Consider the following 26,248-nt stretch of genomic DNA (forward strand, 5'->3'; position numbering starts at 1 on the left):
AAGTTGTTTACCTGACATTTACATGGATACTTTATACTGTGAATATAGTCAAAGCTAAATGGTGTAAAAGACAGTAGGATTAATTAAGAGGGAAAAAGAATTAGGGACAATCAATAAATGATGACAAATTCACTGCCATTGTGTAAATAATATGTAATCACATAAGCAATAAAAAAGGAACTGTAATCTGATTTATGAGCATTTTACGATTTTAATATAATCTAATTACAAGTACATGTACGCAGATAACATGTAATCAATTACTACCCAGTACTGCTAGTCAGACTGTATGAACGTGATCATATTAATATTAACCGTGCCAAAATCATACAGAGTGCACCTGACTTAAACACCTGAGGAAAAAAAGTTTCTAATCCAAATAATTTTACATATAAGACATTGCTGTACAGAAAGTGAAGCAAATGTAAACGTGCATGTAATCACAGACGATCATTTTTGCATCTGAGTCAAAATCCACTGAGATTTCACCACAGGGACGTCACAAAAGGCCATCAAAATAACATGATTACTGGAATTACTTCATCAGCATGAGCAGACAAAATATTGTTAGGAATAACAAAACTATTTCAAACTACCTATGATGTAAAAAAGAAATACAAAACTGAGAAAATTCATCCCTGTACATGTTCCACAGCGTGTCAGAAATTCTGAAGATCTGCTGGATGCACAAAATTACTTCTGAAGAGTCTGTAAGCCAGGAGCTGCCCGCCAAAAATCATCATCAACAACCCAGAGCCTGCAGGAGAACAGACAGACACACACACACACTCACACATATACTTAAACTCTCACACACACACACACACACACAGACAGACAGACACACACACACACACACACACACACACACACACACACACACACACACACACACACACACACACACACACCACCTGAGACAGACAGACAGACAGACACACACACACACACACACACACACAGACACACACACAGACACACACCCACACAGACAGACACAGACACACAGACAGACACACAGAGACACACACACACAGACACAGACACACACACACACACACACACACACACACACACACACACACACACACACACACACACACACAGACAGACACGCACAGGCACACACACACACACACACACACACACACAGACAGACACACACACACACACACACACACACACACACACACACACAGACATTACACACACAGACACACAGACACACAGACACACCACACACACACACGCACACCACACACACACACACACACACACACACACACACACACACACACACACACACACACACACACACACCATTTCATTACACACACTGATACACTGAGCATATGTTCAGTATCAGATGAGGGCCGTGATTTCACTTTATTACACTGATTTTAATATCTGTCTCTAAAGTGGTGACACAAATGATCAGAAAACTCCCGCCCCTTATACACAAAGGTCACGTGTCCTTTGACCTTTAACAGGGGTGAATAGTGAATAGAGAATGTGATACTAATGATACTGGAGTTAACACAGATACCTGCTTACCTTTTTTGTTTTAGTCTTGAAAATTACATATTCACATTCTTCATAGTATCATTTGCAAATGCTATTTGGTATTTAATTATTTTCTTGGTTATATATTCTATATGTCCTTTTAATTGATTCTGTGTGATGCTAAACTACATGACAGAGCCTAAAATGACGTCTGTTTCGCTGCCAAAACTGAAAGCTTTTCCAAAAGAGGGAACTTACCGAGAGCAATCCACCAATGCTCTGTCGAGGGAAAATCAGCCATAACTGAAACCAAATTCACAGTGAAAACAGGTTCGAAAACAGCCCCCGTGTACTTTCAGATAGACACTTTCACAAAACATTTATCACAAACACATGCATATCGTCAAAGCAAATACTATTAGTACATGCAAGGAAAGTTCTGGGAGTGTCAATAGATAGAGTTTTGTAATTATCAAATTACAAATTATTAAATTATACAAATTATTAAATGCAATGAATCACATCTATCAATCATTAAAAGACATTTGCCTACATTATTATGCCATGCAAATAAAGCATTGTATAGACAAAAAAAATGTCTGTAGAAGCTGATGTACTTATTATCACATTTTGCCTGTGATGACCATCACAACACAGCAGTCCATTTAATCATTTAACCATTTAAAAGTCCACCTTGTTTACCATTTACAGTACTGTATGTTTTAATTGTTCGTTTATGCACAGCATGAACACCATGTTTTCTGCTCTCAGTAAGTGTGCTTGGGTGAAGAGTGTCGCCTGACCACAGATTCACAGCAACATGAAGTTAAAACTTCAAGCTTTTCACAGAATTTAAGTACGGGTCAGTGCCACGATTCATTATATCGGCCCTCTCGTCAAACATACTTACTTACTAAGCTTTATGTAATTTTGAAGAACTGCAACTCAAGTTTACAGGACATAATTCTGTGCATTCAGTGAAACACAACAGCATAGGTCCACTAGATTCACAGAAGGAGCTGAAAGTGAAACAGACCGGCTGATGTTTCGCAGTAGTCTGAGGCTGTCAGTATAGTGTTGTGTGGGTGAACTAATGGATGTTATTCAATAGAGTCTGTGGCTCTGGAACTCTGATGTACTTATATGACTGCAGCATGACAGAGACACATCAGGTTTATCTATCATACTCATCTCATATGTTCAGGAAATGTTCTCTCTTAATCTAAAGAGAAACATTTTTAATGGAGCCAAAACAGAAAATGGTGAGTTTTTCTTCTTTTTGAATTCAGTTATTTCTTGGAGTTCAACACACCTGTGTTGGCTATGACAGCTGTGACTATCGTGACCAAGTAAAGCCAGTAAACATGGTAACTTGCATGATACACACTTAAAGGACAGCAGAAAGGAGTATGAAGGCCATTCAATGTGAATAACATTGGTAATGATTTACGAGAAGTCCATCTATATAGAAGAGGCGAAACAGTTGATTTGAACACTTTACGGCTCATAATAACTCACATCATTATATGCAACTGTATTATAAGTACGTTTATTGGCCCACAGTCTTCCGTTGCAAGGACATTTCTGTATCCTAGTAAAAAAATGCCATAATTTATTTAATATACATTAATTTCATACTAAGTATACTTCAAATCCATTAACTTTTTTTTACATTTCTTACAGAATTACTAATATAAAATTATAATTGAGCTTTATTTGGAGTATTTCTTTATTGCACAATGCACATTATTTTTAATATTATGTCTAAAATGTGTTTTAGTATCACTATTAATAAGGATTGTATGATTTCTGTATAATATCAGTCTTTAAATGCAAGACCTTTAAAGTGTACCTGAAGCATACTTGCACTAGTTCCACTTTAGCACACTCAAATGACCTTCAGTATATCTTTATTTGGACTTTAACACTACTTCCGCACATTAAAGAGCATTAAGCACAAAATGATTTGTTCCAGTTTAGCAGACTTTAAGTATAAGTGTTTAGTATACCAAAAGTACAACCGCAGGGTATTTTTAATATGCACATACAGTAAATATGTAAATGCATTTGTAGTATACTTAGCACAAAGTAAATGTCTTTCAAATACATTTTAGTATTTTCTTTCACTAGGGTAAATATGACTTTTTGCTTGTCTTTCACAAACTGTGGGATGAGAGATGGACATGTTTGCTGTGATTGTTTGATTACTTGATTTGCACCCATAATGTTCATATCAGGCATTCAGGTTATTTGATCAAACTGATTTGACCAAATATGTTTGATGTCAAGTCTTGACCTTGTACAGTATGTAGGTGTTCTCACCTGCTACGGTCAGAGCGACGTGCAGCAGTGTGACAGTGATGGCGTAGTCCCACACACACTCATTCATGATCGATGCGAGTGTATGTCAGCCCAGAACATACGTCACCTCGGTGGAGATCACACTCACTGCACAACACACGTATGAGAGCAACCCACAACACAAGATAACATGTTTAATAATGCACGTGATTAGCAGCAGCAAATCTTCTCCAATCATTGCACTGCACAGTAATGATACATAATCCAAAGTTTGTATGACTATAAGTCAAAATCTTGAGCTAGTATTTAGTTGAATGCAGCTTTACCTAAATATTTGGGACTTTGCCATGATGGTTGAGTTGTGTAGTCAAAAGGTGCTAACAAGCTGTCCACCTCCTCCACCCTGATAACAGCAAACAAACAACACATAAACACCCAGACAGCTTGAAATGTATTCTGTTTTTGGTTTTTGATATTAAGAATGGGATGCTCAAACCAAGAATGGGATGCTGCTTTCATGTTGATCATTTTTTATGACTGCAATAATGTTTACTGAAGATAAAAAACCAACACAATCTCACGGCAATTCCTAACTATTTTGTTTTGCTGAATTTGTGGCTAATTTGTAAATAATTCACATTTTCTCGTGAGATCAGGTTGAAAAAACACATGGTGATTGAGAGTCAAACTGATCCTGCTCTACTACAGTGAATATCGTGCTTATGATTATATTGTGTGGATCGCAAAATTTAGGATCCAGATTGTTCATTATACATCAAGCAGTAACCCAAACAGAGTTATTATAGTTAAATAAAACTAAAACTGAAACTAAAATTAAAACCGTTAAAACAGCATTTCATTATTTGAGATAAAATAAACGTTACTGAAAAAAAAAATATGAAAGATTTTTATTTCAGCTGCTTTCCAAAGCAACATTCTTTGCTTTAATTAAATTGAATTTAATTTAATGTACTAAAATAAAATTGAAATAAAAATGAATAAAAACTATAGACATATCTATAAAAAAATACTAAACATGACAAAAGCACAACAAAATTAATAAATCTTGGACTAAAATTAAAACTGAAAATGTAAAAATAAAAACAGTTTCACAAACAAAGTTTCACACACACACACACACACACAGTGTTATTTTAGCATAACTGAGAAAGAGTTATATATATATTTAACAGCCTCTCAGTTATGCTAAAATTGTTGCTTGTACATTCATAGAAAAAAAAACAAAAGTCTAACCCTTATAAACCTGCATAGGCCCAACAGTATTCTAATTAATAACATGATAAACTGTTCTTGGCTTGAACAGGAGAACTGATGATTTTGTGAATGCATATAAAGAACAGCAGCAGTGTTTTGGATATAACAGTCCATGTGACTAATATTACACGTGTTGAGAAACACTGACGAAGACCAGTTTTTTTCTGTACTACAGGAAGTCAGTAGACACATCACCACATAAGAGGCAGACAGAGAGAGAGGAAGTTGTGCCGCTCAACGTGGAAAATCTCACCTGAGAATGCCGATGCAGAGACTGACCACAATATAGTAGAGAGAGTAGAAGCACAGCATACACATCAACAGGTTCTGAAGAACAGCCTGACGACGAGCACACAACACAACCACGCTCAGTGCTTCTGGGAAACATCTGTACATCAGCTCGTTCTAGCAGTGTTAGCACTATCAATCAAACATCTTCTACTGGCACAGAGGCCTGCCTTATTCCTGCACATGGTTTCTGTTATTTAGTCAGTCCTTTCCAGTAGAAGCCTTCACAGAAAAGTGTGAGTTTTACATTAAGACTTACTGAAACTAAGGCCTATAGAAACATGGCTACTGCTACAGGGACGCAGTGGATCCTTCAGGATCAGCTCTGCTGCACCACTCGCAGACTATCAGACTTTACCCAGGTGTCATGCAGCTTGCTGCTGATGGGCAGATGCTGGGCATGGCGTTTGATCAGCGTGGTCCCACAGCACCGGCAGCAGTAGTCCAACAACATGAATGGCCAGCGATTCTCTGCTCGGCGCTCTCGCAGGTAGCAGAAGACTGAATCAGTGCATCTGTCATGGCTGCTCTTAATAAGATTAGCCACGCTCTAAAACGCTCCTGTAAATCTGGGCAGGATAAAGCCCACCTCCAGGCCCGGGCTACACTAACTGATTACCCACACACACTAAAAATACTCCTGGTTAAGTAAGGCTGTGCTAGAATACCTCACATTAGCATCCCGCTAGCACAGTTGGCTGTACGAACGTGTTTCAGGATTGGTCTCTGTTCTGTAGCACTGATAAAACTGTAGAAATGGTGCAGATTTCAGTTTTCACTGTGCACCAACTGCAACACATGGGTAAGAGCATGCACAAAATTAAGCCCTACTTGTTTGAAATAATATCTGGGTCATTCCTGTTAGGAAGCATCTTTTGGATATTTTTTATTAACAAAAATAAACATGCTTGTGTTGAAATTTAAGGAATATCCACTCAAACCAATTCTACCAAATGTATTTTCCATTCACCCCATGCTCACTTAATTGTGATACTGTGATTAAAAACTTAAAAATAAATAAATGAATGAAAAATGAAAATTTAGTCCAAATTCTAAGCCAGAAGTAAGTGGACACACCCTTCTCATGAACAGGTTTGTCTCTTCCAGTAAAGCCAGTGAAGAACATTCTCAATGCCTCACATACAGTGAGATTGTGCATGTCTCTCTTATTTAACACTGATTCAGATCATCAGCTCTTGAGAAGAGAGTTCAGTGCATGAAGTGTGTTCCCACTGACATGAAACTGCAGAAATGTATATTGTGTGTGACAAGGGCTCATCTCGGCCTTGAAAATATCTTTGGCCTTTGAACTCAATTTGAAACATACATTCTTTATGTTAGCATGAGGCTGAGTCCTTGCAAGCGGCCAAATGAAAACTAAAACCAAAACCACCTTCTGCAGGCGTGCAGCTCCTGCTCTGATTACATGAGCAGTGATGACAGTCGCTTCATTCAGTGTGTACATCTTTAGTCTAAACGCACTACCTGACAAACAAGTTTGATTAGATAAAGTGCAAATGGCTATACAGCTAAAGCCTGGCATACACTTCTAGCAAGAGTGCAGTAATAAATAGCACGTGTCACAAATTGCACAATAATAACTAAATAAATCCAGCTCTAGACTGCTTGGTTGGCCAACCAAATAACATATATTATGATTGTTTGTCATGTAGTGTTTTATCCAAAGATCTAAGATGAATTCTACTCTTGTAGCATCATTCACGTGTTGTGACCCTGTGTTTAGGTCAGAAAATAAAAGCGTGAGGTGCATTCATTTACACGACTCACAGAAACACACTCGTTTCGAGCCTGATCTTAGTGTAGTAGGCTAGAATTCAGTATGTTTGAGTTTAGTATGTAGAGTTGTTTCGTTTAGTGTAATGTTATTTTGTAGCCTACAGCTGAAAAGCGGTGTATGATACATTGTTGCGTCGCGCTAAATCCGACCATTTCTGTCCAGTTCAGGGTTATTTTGTTGCTCTGTAGAGCACAGGTCAGAGTCGTTTTTACAGATGCGCCCGGAGCAGTGCTGTTAAGTCTTCACAGCGTTTGTTTGCGTCATATTTCTCCAGTTAAACCACAGGCAACACTCGAGAGTTTGGTCGTTTGTATTTAATGAGACGTTTCTGTTCATTTTGGAAGCCTGGGTTGCACGCAGGAATTTATTTTTAGCAACAGAACAGCAATGGCGATGTTTCGCGCCGTCCGCGCACGTCGCCGCGCGTTAAAAGAGCCGCGAGCGGGGTTCGCGGGAGGTCGGCGGCGCGGCGAGTGCGCGCGACGTCCTCGAGATCCGTCGGAATTGTTTCAGCGCAAAACTTTCGTTATTGTCATGACGGGCGAGTGTGAAGCGCCACGGCTGCGCATGCGCACTGGAGTCCGCCTGGCCAATTTCTCAGTACTCGTGGGAGAATTTGGGTAAGAAACAGACAAATTAAAACAATCGCACGCTAGGAAAAACTGCTTGTGTAGCATTTTAGACTCTTTAATAAACCTTTATGCGCCGTCTTAGACTTCCGCGGGAGGTTTAATGCGAAGCAATAATAATGAAAGTTAGATTTAAAGTAGAAAACGCCTGGACGTGTCATCAATAATATGAGCAGCAGGAAGAGAGTATGAAATAAAGAATAGCGCGAATGAATGACACTCAGAATAGACGCAGTCGACAGAAAGGATCAAAGTGTGCATGATGGCAGGAATAAAGCATGTGTTTATCTGTGTCTGTGTAGAATAAGACAGAGCAGTGCATTCGCTCCTGTGTGCTGGGAACGACAGGAACTAGTCGTGCGAAACAAAACACGTCTCGTGCGATCGGCTCAATCATGCACTTTAAATGTCATTGATCAGCAATAATGTCGCGATTCGCCAGGCCCTGTCTTTGAATTATATAGTGAATTTAATTCCTGCTCCGCCATTTTGAGAAACTGCCTTTAAAACACATTAAAGAAAAGTGTTTTAATATCTGATCCTGTGTCGTCTGAAATATGTCATCGCAGCTCATCTTCGTCGATATTCAGGGGGAAATAATACTGCACTGTCGCCGTCGAGCTGAATCATTTCACCTCTTTCAGAGGAAACTATTTCAATATGATAGAGCTGCACGATAGAAATACACTCAAACCTTGAAATAAACGCGTTTCACAGAAAAACACACGGTGGGAAATTATATATATATATATATATATATATATATATATATATATATATATATATAATAATTTATTTTATCATCATCACCATCGTCGTCTTCAAATTTGATCTAAATCGTTAGTTAAATAAACTGTTATTTAAATAGATGTCGAAATATTGTACTTCACATCGAAAAGTAAAGCATTTGCACGGATATTTAAAATATCTGTCGAGAAAATGAACTTTGTTTAATTATATAATGCATCAAATAGCTATAAATACCAACTACAGCAGTGAAAACCGTTTCATGTCCAGATATGCGACTCTGCATTTAATGCGAAACTGTGTTGAAATGTATGAAAACACGCGCCGCGCACACAGGATCCTGTAATACGTGACAATGTTGCGAGCATTTCTTTTTGATTTCATTGTTGAACAGGGGCTTGAAAGTTTCCAGCGTCGCGGATGAAGTGCGGGCAACAGCGCTCTCTGCTGGCGACTCCGGGACCGACTCACGCGCGCTAGGCCTCATGCGGCACTGACACACACAACACTCACACACAAACACAAAACACACACAAACACACACAGAACACTAACACATACACACACACACACACACACACACACACAACACTCACACACACAGAACACTAACACATGCACACACACACACACACACACACACACACACACACACACACACAGAACACTCACACAATACACACACACACACACACACACACAGAACACTCACACAAAACACACAAACACAAATACACACACACACACACACACACAGAACACTCACACAAAACACACAAGCACACAAACTCTTACCACACACACATGCTTGCATACACAAACACACACACACACACACACACACACACACATCACTTACACAACTCACACACTCACACAAAACACACAAACACAAAACACTAACACACGCACACACACACACACACACACACACACACACACAAAACACTCACACAATACACAAAACACACAAACACTTACCACACACACATGCATGCATACACAAAACACACACACACACACACACACACACACCTCACTTACACAACTCACAGACACCTCACTCACACACACATATGGCCCATATTTACCCCCAAAATTAAAGAAAAATACATTTTAAGTCGATTTAGTGATCTCAAAAAAGGCTTAATTTTTTATGCAAAACAAATTAGTTTTTTTTTTTTTTTTTTTTTTGGATGAAATGTGACCAGTGTATCCTGAGATTCAGTCGTTATGGATTGCACACACTTAAGTTGCATGCATACAAACACAAAATAGCTACTAAATCAACATTTAAATTCGTGTTCTCAGTAGTAAAAGCACACAGCATGTGTGTGTAGAGCTCAGGAGTGTTCCAGTGTTGTTTGTAATGTCCTTCAGTAAGGCTTGTGTGTTATCGTACAGTGTTCTTCAGGTTAGCTGTGCGCGGGTGTGATGGAGTCGGGCCCGAGCACAGAGTTTGATGTGTACGGGGCGATGGACTGGAAGGACGGAGTGGGAACTCTGCCTGGCAGCGAACTCAAGGTTAGCAAATACATACAGGCCTTTATTACATAAACAAGACTGTCTATGAACCTAAACATGACCGGTTTACTGCGTTTGATCTTTATGATGTTTTAATAATGCTCTGATGGCCATCATGTAGGTTAGTTGTGTACATTCAGTGTGTGTGTGTGTTTTAGTTCCGGGTGAATGAGTTTGGGGTCCTGGAGGTCATAACGGATGAGATGGAGGAGGAGAGGGGCAAAAAAGCTCACGCCACCACCACATGGAGCGTCCCCACTGCACAGGAGGGTAAACACACCACCATACGCTCGTGTCTGGGTTCATTACTGCAGTAGTCCCCCTGACTACTGCTTCTAACCAGTGTTACACAGCATCCCCGAGGAATGAACTGGAGATTTCTGTGATTTTCACATTATTGTGCTCATAACATGGTAAAAATGACTGGATTTTATACTTAAGTGGGCTGGAATGAATCGTGGGATTGCTGTTTTTCCGTAATTACACAGTAACATAATTTAACAGGAGAGACTGTGAATCAGAATGGAGTCCAATGAAAAGAGAAAAGCCTCATTTTCACAGCGATTGCAGCTGATCATGTTAGTGCAAGTGAACAGATGCAACACATTCACTGCGGTCCTGTCACAACACAGTCACCTGAAGTAATGTTCAGTTACAGCTACATTTAATCATTCAGCAGACGCTTTTATCCAAAGCAACTTACAAATGAGAACAACAGAAGCAATCAGACCAGCGAGAGAACAACAACGGTATACAAGTGACATGACAAGTCTCAGTTAGTCTAACACAGAACACAGAGCTAGAATAGAATAGAATAGATTAGAAAAGAAAAGGTAAGTACTAGTATTAGTTGGTCAAGCGCTGGTGAAAAAAAGTGTAATTTTTACAGTTAAAGTAAAAATACAAAAATGAAAGTGGTAACCTGCAAGAGCTACTTCTGCCTGATTTAAACCATATAAATTAGTTTTGTTGGTATAAATAAATGCATTTTGGTTCATTTAGAGATGTTAATGTTTTGATTTGAATATAACTTGTTAACTTAGATGTTTTTAGATTACTATTTTTTCATTGTATAATGCTAAACTTACAAGTATACTTGCAATATAAAAACGATTAAACTAGGAGTTTACTGAGAGTGCACTTCAGCGTGTTCTAAACAGGGATATACAAGTATAGAACAAGTAAAAAAACAGTATGCTTATAAGTTCATCTAGAAGTTTCTAAACAGGGATATACAAGTATAGAACAAGTAAAAAAACAGTATGCTTATAAGGGCCACTGTCCTGCAGAGTTTAGCTCCAACCCTAATTAACACACCTGAACAAGGCAATTCGTGTTTTTCGGGGATTACTAGATACAGGCAGGTGAGTTTTTATGAGGGCTGAAGCTAAACTCTAGTGGCCCTCCAGGTGGAGTTGCCTATCCCTGATCTAGAAGTTGTGAATAAAAAAGGGTTGGGTTTTACAAGAAAATACTGTCAGTCTTTATACTTCAAAATTCCATGTTTAATTCAGTGCTACTTGCTGTTTCTTTGTAATTATTTGTAAAAAAAAAAATTAGAGTGAAAAAATTAATTTTTACAGTGTATGATACCAAAGTAAAATGTAGTGGTCTAACACTTCTAGTACACATAATATGACACTTTCATGAACTAAAATAATTATTGAAATAGTACACTTACGTATTACTAGTATGCTAATTTTAATATAATTATTACTATCAAGGTAATTGGAAAATATTCTTGAACTGTTCCTAAGTTTGTTTAACAAAATGAACTAATACTATGTCACTATGATAAGTGACCTGGCAAGAATTTTTAATGTTGAATGGCATTTAAAAACTATCCAAACACACAGATCCTCCATAGACTTACACTGGAGAAGAGCACAGGCTTGTCTGATGTTGCAGGTGGTGATTGGTCAGGAAAGGGTCAGTCAGTCAAGAGATACATTTTGTTATTTAAGGGTCTTGTGTTCATTTTCCTCAGCTCTCTCTAAGGAGCAGGTCTCAAAGGAGGAGACGTCGTGGGCCCAGCGAGGCCTTGTGTGTGTCCGCTGTAACAGGAAGGGCTCGGTGGTGGACTTCCTGTCTGATGGGCTTCACTGCAGTGAGCGCTGTCTGCAGCAGGAGCAGCAAGAGTAAGTCAAGCATCACTGTCACTACTGATCATACGTGGTGTTAGTGATGAGCTGAGCCAGTGTTAAATGTGCTGGAAGTGTTTTAAGTTGTCCTTAAAAATCAGGAGTGAGTTTCAGAGGCTCTTTCTTCAGCGTGAGGCTTATTCAGTTCACTTTCAGTGTGAAAGGGCCTTTACAGTCGCCTGAAGTGTAAGCTTTGGGTTTTTCATTAATAAAAAAAAACAATAAAAAAGCCCAGCCCAGGTGAAAAAAGTAACACAAAAGTAATGTAATGCATTAATTTTAAAAGTATGTTTCCCCGACATGCATTAATTTTAAAAGTATGTTTCCCCGACACTGGAGGAGCGTGTGGTGTTTTTGCATTGTGGTGTGTTAAACAGCTGAAAGAATTTCATGCTAATTTCATGACACCTATCTGACAGCGATTAATGTGAAAGAACAGATGCTAGTGTTATCAGCGTTTCATATTCACAGTCTCACGGTGTGTGCAGGTCTCAGTCCGGGGTTTCCCAGGGGCTTAAAAAGGTCATAAAAATTTGTCCTTCCACAAATGAAGGCTTTAAAATGGTCTTAAATCAGAGCAAAAAGTCTTACATTCAGAAACAATAAATGCATTGCATGCATTGCTAAAAATGTCTTTTTCAGTATTTTTGATTGTTTTCCAATGCAGATATCTAAACATCCTTAAATCAAAATACATATTTAAGAGGCTAAATTAAAGATATGAAGTTTTGTTTACTGAGAAATGTAACAAAATTAAGTGAGTTTGTTTAAAACAAGAACAAATATTTGTCAACATGGAATGAAAACTTGTTTTTCCTTTGAATTAAGTTGATTTTTTTTGAGCCAATTTTTAGATATTTTTTCTTTTTTTAAATCAGAGGCTCACTTCATTTTGATCAATTTTCATCTTCTGTAAATGTATAAAGTACATGTATCTTGATTTAAGTATCTTTAGACATCTGCACTAGGAAACAAGACAAAAATACTGATCACTTTTGTGCAATGTGTTTAGTTATTTCATTATTCTAGTGTTTGGGAGCAGAGCGATTCAAAAAGTAATGGAGATCTCTTATAAATTGTGTTTTTTAAAGTTTTAAGTGTTGCTAGTGCAACTCATTGCATGCTCTGTAGACATTTACTTGTTTATTCATGTTTATTCCTCCTACTTGGTCTTAAAAATGTCTTTAAAATGTCTTAAATGTACCTGAGTTATCAGAAGCCCTGGCGATATGCATATAGCGATACACTGGCGACTTTGATAATCTCACTCGCACTCGTCTCTGACACACTGAATGCAGATATCTGACTCTAAAGCCGTTCTTGGCCTGTAGTGGGATCAGTGCAGTATAGTGATGTCTGTGAGGTTTGAGGAAGCTGATCTGAGCAGCAGTTGTCATGTGTTTGTTTGTGAGCACTGGGAAACACGCTTGCATTGACTGACCTCTCACACTGGTTAGAAAGAGCATTAAAATGAAGTGTGTGTTTAGAATGGAAGGCACACTGCATGCAGAATGATATAATATAAAGATAGCATGTTAAACAATATGCAGTATGTAATGATAAACATTTCAAATAGCAGAATGTTCGATTATAGTCACATGACCTTAGTACAGAGATTGAGTTACCGTCTCGTAAATAAAACAGTTGTTTAGTGTTCAAGTCTGCTTTTGTGTAAAATCATCCTGACTGACCGTTTTCTCTCTGATCAAATGAGTCAAGAAGGAAATGGCATGCAGTATGGCTTCCGGAGCATGTGTTCACAGAAAAGGAAGGTCAGCTTGAGTGCGGTGTATTTTTGTAAACACAAGGTTCCCAGCACAGTCGCTGAAAGCCTAGAAATGATATAGAAACTGTCTCAAAAGATCAAATCATAATGGCATTCACGTCTTTTTAATTTTTTTTTGTCTTCTTGTTGGAAAAACTTGCACACATACAGAAGGGAAATTCCCTTAGTCATAGTAAAATCACTGTAACACACAGCCTTGTGTGGCATATTGCTTTTGTAAAACAGCAGTGTGATACAAGACACGTCTAGGTATTCATGCATGCATAAAATTGGTAAAATGTGTATAGTATGCATACTGCATACTTACTTTAAATTAGTTTCTGTTGCTGCCCTCTCACTGATTTGTTAAACACCACAGTGTGCTGTGAAGCTTTCATGTTGTGGTATTTTCCAGCTTTATATTTAAGCTTTATATTTTTCAGGGTGTTAAGTTATGTAAGCTATGTAAGTTTTCAGGGTGTGATTTGCACCAAAAGTATGTAACACACAGTTATGCCACGAATATAGACTGTTGTTTAGAATTTCACCAGCCACGTGAAAATACTAAGTTATAGTAAGAGTGGGAGAAGAATAGTGTAGCTCTCTAGTGATGAGCTCTTTGTGATAAGATCCAGGATTTTGCACTTTTGCATCACTGATGTGGTGAATTATTGTTGCGAATCATGTAGAGCTACAAAAGCCAAGAATGACTTCATCATTTAGAATGGATTGAAAATGATGCACAAACGAGTGATGTTTCCTAGCAGAAGTGTGTTTATGAAGTCCTCACTGAAAACGTTTCATGAAAGTTTTTGGAGTTTTTACTGACACAGAAATGACTAAACATTGATATCATTCACATTTATGCTGAGGCAGTACAGCTGCTGGCAAACAATCAGAACAGTTCTATACTGTTAAGAAAGAGGCCACAGGATGTTGTGAAAGGGGTCTTCCTGTCTCACACAGACTTGTGCCATGCTAACCCAGAAAGAGAGAAAGAGACTGACTTTATCCAAACAGACAACTCTGTGTCACATTAACACCATAAACATTATTTTCTTATACTGATAACAACAAGACATATTCTTGATCACATCTTATATTGTTATTCAGACTCTAGTTGCTCGGAATCTATGCAGAAAAAGATGTTATAAAGAATCGGTGCTCTTTAAAATGGTGTTTCTGTATCAGGCTGATGTTGTCGAGGCGTGTAAAGGATGATGCTGGAAGAGTGCACGAAAATAATGTCTTGTTATGGTGCAGAGAGCTGAAGAGAGAAGGCTCCAGAACCAACGGAGAGGCGCTCGGGAGGAAGAGACCCCGTCTGACCGAGAGACTCGCTGAAGACATGGACAGCTCGATGGAGATCGCCGAGGAGGACGATGAAGACTACGTCAGTTCACTTACTTTTACTCTCCATCTTTTGTTTTTTTTCAGATTTCTCTGGCTGGTTTATGTGGCAGTGACGTGTGGGTAGCAAAGAAATAGGTCATTGTGGCGAGATACAATTTTAAAAGTCCCTAAAATCAAACGGCATTATTTTCTGGTTGCAACCTCAAAAGACTTTGCTATGTAGCGTATAGAGAGCATCTTAACCTCTAAACATTTACCTTTTTAAACACTATTACCTGTGGTACCTGTACACAACACTGGCCAGTGGTTTTTTTATCAGGTTTCAGAAGAATTAAAAAAACTTTCTTCAGCATAGTTAATCTTTGCCATGTTAAAAACAATATCTAAACAGCCTTAAATGAGATTTGCTCGTGAAGCTAAAGATGTTGGCATGTGTTTGCTTCCTGACAGATCACACACAAACTGATCTCGTATGAAAAAGATGTCAGGATGATACAGTGATCTGTATGTTTCTGTTCTGGAAGCCACTGCAGATTTACATTAGATTCCTGTTTTGATGTGTGTGTGTGTGTGTGTGTGTGTGTGTGTGTGTGTGTGTGTGTGTGTGTGTGTGTGTGTGTGTGTGTGTGTGTGTGTGTGTGTGTGTGTGTGTGTGACAGGGAGAGAAAGAAAGCAGGCGACCAGCACGTGGGGCGACGAGAGGCCGCAGGAAACGCAGAGGAGATGCAGCACTGCTCAGATACAGTGAGACACACACACACACACACACACACATGGCTGTGACACCTATATGACACTCTGTGACACCTGTGATTGTTTCCCATGATGCAGCGGTTCCGTATGGAGGCAAGAAGAAAGCGTGGTGTTGGGCCTCATACCTGGAGCAGGAGAGAGCCATCGCTGCCCCCAGTAAACTCTTCAAGGAGGTGAGACAACAGACGCTAATGTTCAGTGTCACTATTATGAAAGAACACAACCTTTGTTTCCACTTTGATTCATACATGAATATCTAGTGATGCACCAGTATAGATTTTTTTGTTGCTATGGATTATATTTTTTAGGGCTGTCAAGTGATTAATTCTAATTAATTACGCAATGCGATGATGAATTAATCTAATTAATCGCGTACACATTTTAGCTGAGATATTACCCCCAAAAGATCATTTAAAATCATTATTATGTTACATGAGAAAAGCATGAAGCAGACATTACAAAATGTAGGCCTAGTTTTTGAAAGAAATATTTTATTTGATTCAACAGAATTTTTTACCCATAAATTTCTAGGTTACAACAGCCATGATTTTTATTTTTTAAGCTGCATCTGAATTGGTATTTGGAAATATTTACATACCATTAATTGCAGCTCCAACACTGTTTGGCTACCAACACTTTTACAAATATTATCTTCTTTTATGTTCTGCGAAAGAAAGAAAGTCATATAGGTTTGAAATGACATAGGTGTGAGTAAATTATGATAGAATTTTCATTTTTAGGTTTGATATGTGTTAGTTGTTTGTGATTTATTTTTGATTTTTGGGTGAACTATCCCATAAATTATTTATTATTATTAACACACACACACACACACACACACACACACACACCCAAATATATAAATATATATATATTTTTTTTTTTTTTTTTTTTTATTATATTTTTTTTTTTTTTTTTTTTATAAAATTTATTTGAAAAGTGTCTTTATGTTCATTTAGTCTTTTATTCATTCGATTCGTTCAAAGAGTTGATTCATTCAGGAATGAACCTGTGTTGTTAGTAGATTACCTGCATTGTCAGTTGATCACGTCCCACTCGTGTCTGTGCTTTTATGGGATTGCACTCTCACGCTAATTTGTCCTGTTTAGTAAATCTGGCCCATGAACTTGTTTTCTGAGGAACTGAACAAATGTTATGTTATGTTTAAAACAAGAACAAATATTTGTCATGGGGGAATGAACACTTGTTTTCTCTATGAATTAAACTGATTTTCGGCAGATATTTGTTCTTGTTTTATTCATAAATGCATTTTGTTTTGTTCATTTTCACAGAAAGCAAGATATTGTTTTTCTCTCTCTCTCTCTCTCTCTCTCTCTCTCTTGAGTAAATGCATCTTGATTTTAGCCCCTTAACTGTCACACCAGCTTTGGAACACAGACCTAAGGATCTCTTTTTAAAGATGACAATCAGCAGATTATTGCAAAAATGAAAAAATTAAAGCATGCAAAAGTTATAGAAGCTTAAATTTACTGTAAATAAAATGTACTGTACTTTTTTTTTAATTCATATAAAATAAATATTTTACAAAATATGTTTTAATCCAAAATTGCTATAAAATTGAAGCCTTGTGTCTAAATAAGTTATTTTCCAAATCTGAAGTTGATACAAAAAAAAAAAAAAAAAAAAATTTAGCCATTATACCAAAAATAGCCACCGGGTGACACCCAAACTCCACTGAATTTTTTAAATGCATTTTTCTGTCATAAATGTTTATTTTTTTCCCCACAATATTGCTTCTATCTCAAAATAACCACCAAATATGGAATCTTGAGACTCAGACCTTTTCAACGGTATGTATTTTGTCAAGATAAAAATGTAAAAAGTTTTGATTGTAAAATAGCGTAATACAATTTGTAATATGAAACTTGACAACGCCCACTTAGGAGGAGGAGACTGCCAAAAGATTTTAAAGTACCATTTCCATGGTAACACAATGTCTGATTTCAAAATGGTTTTCACGGGACTAATTATAAGCCTTCAAATTATGTAGAATTTATAATGATTACTAAAAGATGTGATGGGAAAAGAGAAGCGCCAAGCATCCTGCCAATGGGGCGGTAACAGTTAGGAGGTGAGGGGTGGAAACTATATACCGGTAGACATGATTAACCCGTAGAAATTTGTCAACCAGTAGAGTTTGTGGACTATCGTCTCTATTGTGGTTACATGCTCATGTGACATTGGTCATGTAATCATATTGTTTGCTCGTGTTTTTTAAGCAATGCAGTTTAAAAACAAGTGATTTTAAGCCGCTGCAATGCATTCAGCAGCGTGAGAGAACTAATTTCACTATACTGTGTGCGCGCGCTGTCTGAGAGGCGCGTGAACATGAAGACGGTGCTCGTAAAGCACAGGAGTATTGAACCGAGTTAGTTTTGTCTTTGCAAGTATCCTCTGAAGCACAGTAAAAGCATTCAGCTGAGAAGGAAACAGTATATTGGATCCGGGAAGCTCTTAAAGTGACGGCAGTCTTAAATTCCTGCTGTGTGTCATTCATGTTAATCGAAAGAAAAAAGATGGGAAGTATATAGTTTATTTTGTCTGGATCACTTTTGCAACTTTAATAAGAAGGAACATATTTAATTTACACAGTGAAGAATATGCAGTGTTTTTGATACACTATATGTAGCATTTCTTATTCATTTGTTCTACTGTAGTTTTTTGTCCTGTTGCTTGTGATTAGTTTCTTATTCTTATTTAATCGCTGACTGTTTACTTCTGTGAGCTTAAGTGTTTTTTTGTTTTGCTTTTTTTGGATAGTATTTTTTTTGTGTGTGTGTGATATTGACACTGTTGACAAGAATTATGACATTTCTATGGTATCAAAAATGTTGACATCATAAAGACCTTATTTAAAGCAAAAATAACTATATTGTTATATATAGCATTACCGTGAAATAAAATAACTCATATTGCGATACAAGATTTTGGTCATATTCCCCTCCCCTACTTGATTTAAAAGTAAATTAAGAATCTTTAGAAATTTTCATTGGAAAACAAGACAAAAAAATACTGAGCAACTGCACCTTTTTGCTATGATCAGCTGGTACAATAAAAGTTATTTCTCTATTCTAGTGGTTGAGAGTAGAACTATTTAAGCCATAAGTTTAGTTTGTTTGTTTGTTTGTTTTTCTGTAAAATTAATGAAGATCAAACTTGTATTTTCAGACTTTGAATTGTTGCTAAAACAAATTATTGTCTGCTCACTAGACATTTAGGGACCGTATTAATGTATTTTGTTCCCTTTAAGTTATTTCTTACATTTTGTGTACTTGGTCTTAAAAAGTTTTAAATTTGCTTTCATAAACCTGCAGAAACCCTGTAATAAATGTGCAAAATTATCACAGTTTTTTTTGGCATTATGGGGAATGAAGTGTATCATTAGCATAAGTTTGTGACATAAAATGTGAAAAAATGAAGGAGTCTGAATATTTTATTCATTCACTGTAAGAATTATCAGCCATCTGTATTAGTGAACATTTATTTGCTGGTGCATCTCGAGCTGTACAAGGAGTGTATAACTGGACTCTGTGTGTGTGTGTGTGTGTGTGTGCGTGTGCAGTATCAGTCATTTCCACAGTGTAAGAATGGCTTTAGGGTTGGCATGAGACTGGAGGGTGTCGACCCTGAACACCCGTCCATGTACTGTGTCCTCACCATCGCTGAGGTAACAACCAAAACTTAAATACTTTCTAAATAGTCCATATATGTTCTATGTATAGTAAATGTTGCAACATGATATTTTAAAGTCATGTTTCTTTCCACCTTGTGGCTGAATTGTGCATATTTGCAGGTGTTAGGACATCGGATCAGACTGCATTTTGATAAGTATTCGGACTGCTATGACTTCTGGGTAAATTCCAACTCTCCTGACATTCATCCGGTGGGATGGTGTGAGAAAACCGGACACAAGTTGCATCCACCTAAAGGCAAGAGACACCAGCGATTCAAAGAACACCCACAATTCAGTTCAAACGTTCAAAGGCCAAATTGTAGTTGAGAAGAAATGGTTCTGTTTTGGATGTAAAAGTCTACATATTTTTCACTTGTATGACTAAAGTGTAGCAGTATGTACTCTTGTTCCTCACATGGCTTGTGTGTGGTTTTTGTGTTTCTGTAGGGATGAAGGATGAAGAGTTTAGCTGGTCCTCTTACATCAAACTTAATAAAATACAGACGGCACCCAAAGCCCTCTTTCAGAACCAGAACATGGTGAGAGCATCACATGACTCCAGATGAAGCCACATGAGATGTGTCCCATCTTCCCCCAGATGGCACTGTTTCACTTCATGTAATAAAGCACTTAAACTAGTTAAAATCAAAGAAGACATCCACAGCACATTTAACCTACATTGAACACTCCACTTGTATTATTTAACAGTAACAGGACATAGATGCAAGTGAAACAGAATGTTAGGTAAATCTTGACTTGATTTTAGCTTCAGGATTTCATTGCATCATGAAATGCTAAGAAATCGTTGGTTAATACAATAATTTAGGTTGTAAGTTATTAAAACTGAATGAATATGCTGTGTTTTTCAGACCGTGACGCCGTCAGGGTTTAGGGTCGGTATGAAGCTGGAGGCCATCGATAAGAAGAATCCCTCGTTCATCTGTGTCGCCACAATTACAGACATGGTGGACTGGTATCGCACTTTGACACTGGTTATGACTACTGGACAGTATTCCTGCTGTGCCTTTCCTGGACTCAATATTTTTATCTTGGAAAGGATCATATTTTACATTTTTTTTTGACAACTGGCTTATGTTTACAAATGTTGTTTAAGGTGATTATGTTTTAAGAAAGTTATGACTACTGGTAATTTCATGTTAGTAAATGTTAAAACCCCAAGTAAAACCTGACACTTTCCAAAATGTTAAAACCCCAAGTAGGAATAAATCTAATTGTTTTATATTATTTTAGTATTTATTACTTCTTGTTTTTTTTTTTTAACTGACTATAATAGATGCAATATAGGAATAAATCTGAACAATAATTAAATACTACTTCTTGTTTTTTTTTTTTATAAAAAAAACTAGTTATCTGTTGAACTAATATGTTTGAATGGTCCATAACATGAACAATACAATACTGAAATCATCATATTTGAAGCCATGTGGTTTGTAGAAAAACTAACATCTGTTGAAGCCATGTGGTCCATAACAAATTGAAATCATCATATTTTAATTTTGAATCAAACTTCATGCTCATAAAAAATTGTTTGAAAATGCTGATGAAATTGATGAAACTGAACAGGCTTAAATCTATCAAAAGACTAAGCTGAGTATCTTGTCAATTATATCAGTCGTAATAAGTCATGAAGACACAAATGGGGCACATTCTCATTCTTATGAGTGACCCAGTTATCATTCTGTGCTCATCATCCATTCTCTGCTGAGTGTGTGTGTGTGTGTGTGTGTGTGTGTGTGTGTAGAGCAGGCAGAATGCTTTTAACTGCTCATCAATTACTCAGGAGAAGGAGGAGGATAGTACCACAGTGAACACACACACACACACACACACACACGCACACACACAAGGTGAAGGAGGAGGATAGTACCACAGTCACACACACACACACACACCGTGTCTTTAGCTCAGATCACACAATCTCATCTGACAGCTCTGTGTATTGAGTCACAGCGCCTCCTGAACATCGCATCACCATTTGTTTCACTTTATTCAAACAAACCATTTCAGGAGTTCAGGAAAATTGGTGTCTGTTTGAGTACATAATTCACCAAAAGCCGCATCAGATGTTGCTGGTTATGAGCAGTCTGGGGCTGGTCAGCTTAACTCCAGCACTGCTGTTATGATCGTTAGATCACTCCTTCTAAACTAGCTTTGCTTCAGGACTGAGTAGAGACCCAACACAGCCTCACAAATGTTTATCCTACTTAAACAATCAAAATGTCCTTAAAATCCAGTATTGAAATGTATCAACATTACCTGCTGAAACATAACAAAATACAACATTTTTAAGCATTTGGTTGAATGTTGATGCTTTTATGCTTTTGGGAGACAATAAACCACAGGAAAAGAAGTAATTATGATGTGTACAATTAATGTAGACAGACAAACAACAAAAGATACATTGCGCGTCCCTTTTAAAAGTTGATGAGTTTTTGTTGCTCTCTTACCTGCACATGAGTATTTGGTTCTGATTTACCAGAATAGTTTTTCCCTTCTGTCTCTGACTGTCAGGTGTGTGCACCATTTTTTGAACTGTCACGACTTGCGCAGATGGATTGAAAAACCCTGTTAATTGGTGTATTTCATTGTATTTTAATGCATGCAATGTCTGTCCCAAACAAGATAAGAAATACTTATATAAAAATACTTTTTTTTTCCAAATGTTAAAGAGCAAAATTTTATGGGAGGAAATGGATTCAGGGTTTTTGAAACATTGCATGAAATGCGTGAAATAGATTATTTTTTCAGTTGCATTAAATTGCATTTGTGTATTTCTTCCTTTCCACAGGTGTGATGCAACGAGTCCTTATATCCATCCGGTTGGCTGGTGTCAAGAGAACGGCAGGACCCTCACCACCCCTCCAGGTGATGCAACACGCCAACACAAATATCACAAATCATTTTTTGAAAAATGTACAAAAAAAACAAAAAAAAACAACAGAATTTTAAAATACTATTATGCAATTGCCTGCTGTAGAAGTAGCCTATTCCTATGTTAAAAGAGCTTGTGGAAGGAAGAAGGAAAGTTCAGGTCTGTGTATTTTTGAAGCTCATTAATTTGCGGATCTCCGATAATATGTAGTAAGATGTTAGGTTTTTGAGCTGCTTTAGATCTTAGCATGTGAAAGCCATTCCAGCTGAAATGCAGACTAGCTTCAGAAAGTGTCTTCAGAGGGACTTCAGTGTGAGGACGTGGTCTAGAGGATGACGCGTGTTTATACTGACCTGACTTCAGACTTCTGCTGGGGATTCAGATGTATAGTAGTGACTCAGCACCTGGAAAATCACATGGACATATTGAATCTAGTTCTTTATTGCACAGTCCTCTGCAAGTCAATTGTTGAATCAGAGTTTCTGCGGGTCTTAATTCACCCTTCCACAATTTAAGGCCTTAAAAGGTCTTAAATTGGAGCAGAAAGTCTTAAATTCATAGATTAGTGGCATTAAATGTTGCTTGCGCTAAAAAAAAAAAAAAAAAAAGGCAGTATTTTTGTTTTGTTTTTCATTACAAATATTAAAACCTCCTCAAATAAAGATACAATTACTTACGATGCAAAGATATGAAGACTTTTTTTCTGAACAAAATGATGTGCATTTATGCTTAAAACAAGAACAAATATCTGTCAGTGGGGTACAAAAACTTGTTTTGCCTTTGAATTAAGTTGATTTTTCTAAGCCCACTGGCAAATATTGATCATTTTTTAATCATAAATTCACTTCATTTCCAGCTTTTGTGTGTGTGTGTGTGTGTGTGTGAAATGAATTAAAAAGCTATGTAGATTGGTTGGAAGTTGTATTTTCAAGCTTTGAATTCTTGCTTAAAAATATTGTGAGCTGATTAGACATCTACATTTAGAGACCATATTGACATATTGTGCTCCTGTTGATTTATTGCTTAAATTTTCTTTAATTGGTCTTTAAAAGGGCTTTAAAAAGTCTTAAATTTACGTTGACTATACTTGCATCATTTCTGATTTGATTATGTCATTCCTAATGGGACAGGACGAGTAGTTCGTTCTCTCTTAAAAGATGTCCATTAGTTTTTATTTATTTATTTTTTGCAGTGTTTAATGTTGTCTCTATCACGATAGTTCAGCAGGGAGCGGACCAGCCACAAAGTCAACTTTTAGGATTGTCCCATTTTCAAAATTATCTGATAATACACCATAAAAACCAGTGAGTGCTGGGAAACATCATGTTTTCATCAGTCCCTCAAACCTCACTCTCTCTGTGCTGTAGGATACCCTGAAGTGAAGAACTTCTCCTGGGAGAGATACTTGGCAGAGACCAACTCGTTACCAGCTCCTGCTCGAGCCTTCAAAGTGGTGAGTGCATGTGCTTCTTGCCAAACATCTCCAGGTCCTCCGAGAGACCCGAGGTGCCTGAACAAGCCTCTCTCTGCAGAAACCTCCTCACAGTTTCCAGCACAATATGAAGTTGGAGGTGGTCGACAAGAGGAATCCTGCACTGATCCGAGTGGCCACAGTGGTTGATACAGATGAACATCGACTGCGGGTGAGAAACTATATTTTGCACACATAATGCTGGCTCAGCATGAATTTCCATGTTGGTCCAGACCGGTCAGCTGGTTGACCTTGTTTTACATTTTAAACCCTGATGTATGAAATAATAATAAAAAAAAAATAAAAAAAAAAATATATATATATCATATATATATGATATATATATATATAATATTAGTTTTAAATAAAACAGTTTATTGAACCTGTAGACAAAATATTTAGAAAAAATGTGTTTTCTGTTGTTTTAGGCCTATCTAGGGTGGCCACTTGGTTATTTCTCTGTTGCAAGACAGTAGGATACATTTAAAAACATGCTTTAAATCATCAATAAGCTTTGTTAATGGTGACCAGCTCTGTGACTGGAACTCAGTTTGCACAGGTTTGATTAATACAATGTAATTCACACTAAAGGACCTATTCAGTCTACTCAGTATAATAACAGGCAGTGTAATGTATTTGTGTAAATGTAATTAGTTACTGTAAGAATCTTTTTGGTTACTTTGGTTTGGAGTTTGACTGGTTATCAAAGATATCAGCAACTTTTACTCACTACTTGATAGCATTTTTGAATAAGTGTATTTACTCTTTACTCCAGTACTGTACATTTGTGATGATTAATGCAGTTTTTTAGCATGGCACCTAACTTTTTCTGTGGCAGTTTATTTCTGCTACAAAATAAGTGATATCGCCATCTACAGGTTATTGAAGATACTATATCTTGTGCGTTTTGCCCTTACTCGCTCAAATTTGTCAACACGGCTGCTTTACATGAATGTGAGCGCATTAGCAGCTATTTATGAATCGCAGGTGTTTCATATATGAGATGAGGACATGGCTGAGACCTTCTTGAAGGATGCTGCTTTACTTATGCTCTTTTTAATCTAAACTCAGGACATTTAAGAGGCTGTTGTGTCAAACTTGATTTTTTTTGCAATTTTGAGGTGTTCAGTTTTATTTTGAAATAAATATGACCAGAATGTGATCTGCTTCTTGCTCATGTACTCAAGAAATCCACTTTGGATCATGCATTTCATTACTGATTTCTTATGCTGTTTCACAGCATTATCACTCTAATTGTCAGTGAACATCCAATGATGCAGTGCTGATTCAGCTGATGGTGATCCCATGACAGAATCTGATCTCTCAGCCGTCTGTTTGGGAGTTTAGAAGTGACTTCAGAATGACTCATCTGTACTTCCCTCCGTGTGGGCTGCAGGGAAGCTCTGTTCCATATAGAAATCTTATTTTGAACATGATCTGTCAGTCCTCCAGCTGATAAATGTCTACTCTTCATGCACACGAATAAATGTAATGTGTGGAGTTTGTACCAAAGCCATTCTAATGCAGATTCTTGTGGTTGTAAGTTTTCTGTCATCACTCAGAAAATGGCTGAAAGTTTCAGTTCAGTGTATGCACTTAGCTCATGTTTCACTTTTTTGATGCTGATTGTATTATATAAGCCTTATTGAATTATATATTTGAAACTGCGATGTTTTCCAAAACGGAAAGAAAGAGCAAGACTCAGTTTATATTAGAGATTGACAAGGCCAAGCATTCACAGCTGTTCACACTAAATGAGCAGCAAAGTGATTTGAAGACATTCATTTTAAATGAGAGTTAGTGGTTTGAGGCAGCATCAACGATTGTTGGCAATGCAACAAAGATTGGTCATGACCAATGTGCCGACCACCAGTGGGTATGTAGACATTATTCAGTAGTTGATTAGGATGACCTTGCTATCGACCAACAGGCCTCATTCCCAAATGTTGCACGAAGCAAAGTGAAAGGTGATTTTAATCAGGGTATCCTTTGGTCATTTTTGAGTGCAATGTGCAGCAGTCTGCGTTCATGCCGTCTGGGGTCTCAAATTTATCGTAATCATTTGGCTGTAATTACACATGTTGGATCCAAGAGGGCAGCAGAATCCACACAC

At 37.4% G+C, this 26,248-nt stretch overlaps 2 protein-coding genes across 2 annotated transcripts in view; one reads left to right on the forward strand and one right to left on the reverse strand.

The window, feature by feature from the left end:
- Positions 1-6,355, reverse strand: tmem244 (transmembrane protein 244). The gene is given in 6 exon segments (XM_042777272.1): positions 1-757; positions 1,762-1,806; positions 3,826-3,951; positions 4,131-4,207; positions 5,333-5,418; positions 5,726-6,355. Coding segments are annotated over 6 exon segments (528 nt in total). The 5' UTR covers positions 5,822-6,355; the 3' UTR covers positions 1-659.
- A 1,011-nt stretch (positions 6,356-7,366) lies between these two features.
- LOC109082652 (lethal(3)malignant brain tumor-like protein 3) overlaps positions 7,367-26,248 on the forward strand; it is a 58,568-nt gene continuing 39,686 nt past the window's right edge. The window contains exons 1-15 of the mRNA XM_042777273.1: positions 7,367-7,785; positions 9,946-10,065; positions 10,224-10,335; positions 12,053-12,203; positions 15,235-15,364; positions 15,984-16,068; positions 16,156-16,250; positions 19,661-19,765; positions 19,892-20,027; positions 20,219-20,310; positions 20,641-20,749; positions 20,902-20,917; positions 22,581-22,657; positions 24,032-24,117; positions 24,197-24,307. Coding sequence (XP_042633207.1) covers positions 9,976-10,065; positions 10,224-10,335; positions 12,053-12,203; positions 15,235-15,364; positions 15,984-16,068; positions 16,156-16,250; positions 19,661-19,765; positions 19,892-20,027; positions 20,219-20,310; positions 20,641-20,749; positions 20,902-20,917; positions 22,581-22,657; positions 24,032-24,117; positions 24,197-24,307 — 1,395 coding nt within the window. The 5' untranslated portion in view covers positions 7,367-7,785; positions 9,946-9,975. The remainder of the gene's footprint in view (positions 7,786-9,945; positions 10,066-10,223; positions 10,336-12,052; positions 12,204-15,234; positions 15,365-15,983; positions 16,069-16,155; positions 16,251-19,660; positions 19,766-19,891; positions 20,028-20,218; positions 20,311-20,640; positions 20,750-20,901; positions 20,918-22,580; positions 22,658-24,031; positions 24,118-24,196; positions 24,308-26,248) is intronic.

The sequence above is a fragment of the Cyprinus carpio genome, chromosome A20 (genome assembly GCF_018340385.1).
Source record: "Cyprinus carpio isolate SPL01 chromosome A20, ASM1834038v1, whole genome shotgun sequence".
NCBI classification, from domain to species: Eukaryota; Metazoa; Chordata; class Actinopteri; order Cypriniformes; family Cyprinidae; genus Cyprinus; species Cyprinus carpio.